The sequence below is a fragment of the Octopus bimaculoides genome, chromosome 18 (genome assembly GCF_001194135.2).
Source record: "Octopus bimaculoides isolate UCB-OBI-ISO-001 chromosome 18, ASM119413v2, whole genome shotgun sequence".
NCBI lineage: Eukaryota > Metazoa > Mollusca > Cephalopoda > Octopoda > Octopodidae > Octopus > Octopus bimaculoides.
Window position 1 is genome coordinate 27,347,875 of NC_068998.1, and position 2,097 is coordinate 27,349,971.

Genomic DNA, 2,097 nt, shown 5'->3' on the forward strand with positions numbered 1-2,097 from the left:
ATGTTACCGAATTCAGCCCTACTGCGTGACACATTGGACTAGTGTCTTCTACTATAGCCTTGGGCCGACAAAAGCCTTGTGAGTGGATTTGGTAGACAGAAACTGCAAGAAGCCCGTCATGTGTGTGTGTGTCTGTCTGTGTTGGTCTCCCCCCACCATCGCTTGACAACCGATGTCGGTGTGTTTACGTCTCGTAGTTTAGCGGTTCGACAAAAAAAACCGATAGAATAAGTACTAGGCTCACAAAGAATAAGTCCTGGGGGTCGATTTGTTCAACTAAAGGCGGTGCTTCAGCATGGCCGTAGTCAAATCACTGAAACAAATAAAAGAATAAAAGAATGTATCTTTCTCCAACATAAGTGGAGCTAAAAATTCTTAGTGAAATATTGTGTAATCTATTCTGCTGAGAAATATTTGCTGCCTTAAGTTTTGCAAACATTCATAAAAATGTTTATTTTTATAAAATAAATATGTATTTCTACTTTAACATCCAATTTCCCCTGCTACTGACTGTCAGTATTCAAATTTGACGGAAATCTCACAAATATACGAAAGATAGTATTAGTCTGACATCTTCTTTTATCAAGTTGAAAATTAGTCATTCTCCAAACCCTAATATATTTGATTATTTTGAAAATGAAACAGGAAGTTTAATTAAATCAAGTCTTGAGAAGCAAAGTAAAAGTTTTTGAAAGTTTTCTCCCTTTGAATGAAAGAAAGAAAAAAATAAGTGAGTCACATAAGTTGTGTATATTGACTGATGACGTAGTACACAGAATACGATGATGATATCATTGTAGCATGGGAAAGTGAAATATCGCGAGTCAGGTTCCAATGTAAAAGTGATCCTGTCAACAGTTTTGTTATCACTGCTGCTGGCTTTAATATTACAACATGAACTGGTTACTGGGGGGTAAAACTAAAGCCGTTTCTACGACCAATCTTCAAGCTCAGAAAAACAAGCAAATAGAGTCTTTGAAAAAAGTCAACCCCAAGTAAGAGTTTTTTCTTCTTTTTTTTCTTTTTACTCGTGTTTATATTTCAAACATGGAGATATATAAATATATTTATATATTTCTTTCACCCCAGCGCAGCGATATATCGTTTTAAATCACCACAATCTGGCTTCCTTTTCATGATCTTCAAAAATACAGTGATGAGATCCAGTAATAATTGGATCACTGTTTATTTTGCTATTCATAACTGAATCATTCTCGTCTTTGGATTTTTGAAATATCTTGTCACAATCTTATTACTAGTTGTTTACATCCTGAGCTTCTTCTCTCCACATTTTCTCTAAACTGTTGAGCGGACGTTGTATAGATCACCAGAAATGGAGCAGAAAAACATTAATGGCATATATATATGCTGTTCTTGATAATTTCTTGAAATTGTATGTATCAAGTGAAAATATCTTTACGTGATGTAATCCTATTTATTTTCATGATGTCATTCAAGCACTCTCTCGCACTTTTTTTTATTAAACAACATGCAAAAATATATTTATAAATAGCACGTTTTGTTTATTTGTTGTTTTGAACCACAGATCAACCTAAACTGTGAAAGTCTTTTCCATCTGTGACACTTGTCATATAAGGGCCAAAGATCGGCATTAGGGGTATCCATGTGAAGTTACAGGAAGATTTGGCTGCTATTCTAAGCAGGTTGATCGATCACATAAAGGCTACCTTGTTGGTTCATTTATTTCGTCGTTATTTTATCGTGTTTATGAGATTAATGTCTCTTTATTCTTCTTAGGTCTTATACAGTCACGATTCTAAAATATGTGGGTTTTCTTTAGTCAGCGGGGTTGCCCCTGTGTAACCGTTCGGGCTGGTAGAAATGGCTGCCAAATCTCCTTCTAAGTATACCTTATTATGAGTAAATAAAGAAAAAAACACATTTGATAATATGGTCCGATATACTTCTAAAAGACAGGGTGGTCACGGCCTACGCAAACTGGACAGGCCTGTTTCTTCTGAGTAAAAAAAATAGCTTTAATCTGCCGCTTTCTGCCACTGGTTTTGATATGATTGTATTTGCAATATATTGTAATATATAAAAGCCTATAGATATATATATATATATATATATATA

At 34.6% G+C, this 2,097-nt stretch overlaps 1 protein-coding gene across 1 annotated transcript in view; it reads left to right on the forward strand.

Annotated features, from left to right (window-relative positions):
* Positions 1-764: 764 nt before the first annotated feature.
* Positions 765-2,097, forward strand: part of LOC106872047 (vacuolar protein sorting-associated protein 37A) — a 56,991-nt gene continuing 55,658 nt past the window's right edge. The window contains exon 1 of the mRNA XM_014918886.2: positions 765-995. Within this exon, the coding sequence (XP_014774372.1) occupies positions 895-995 (101 nt within the window). The 5' untranslated portion in view covers positions 765-894. The remainder of the gene's footprint in view (positions 996-2,097) is intronic.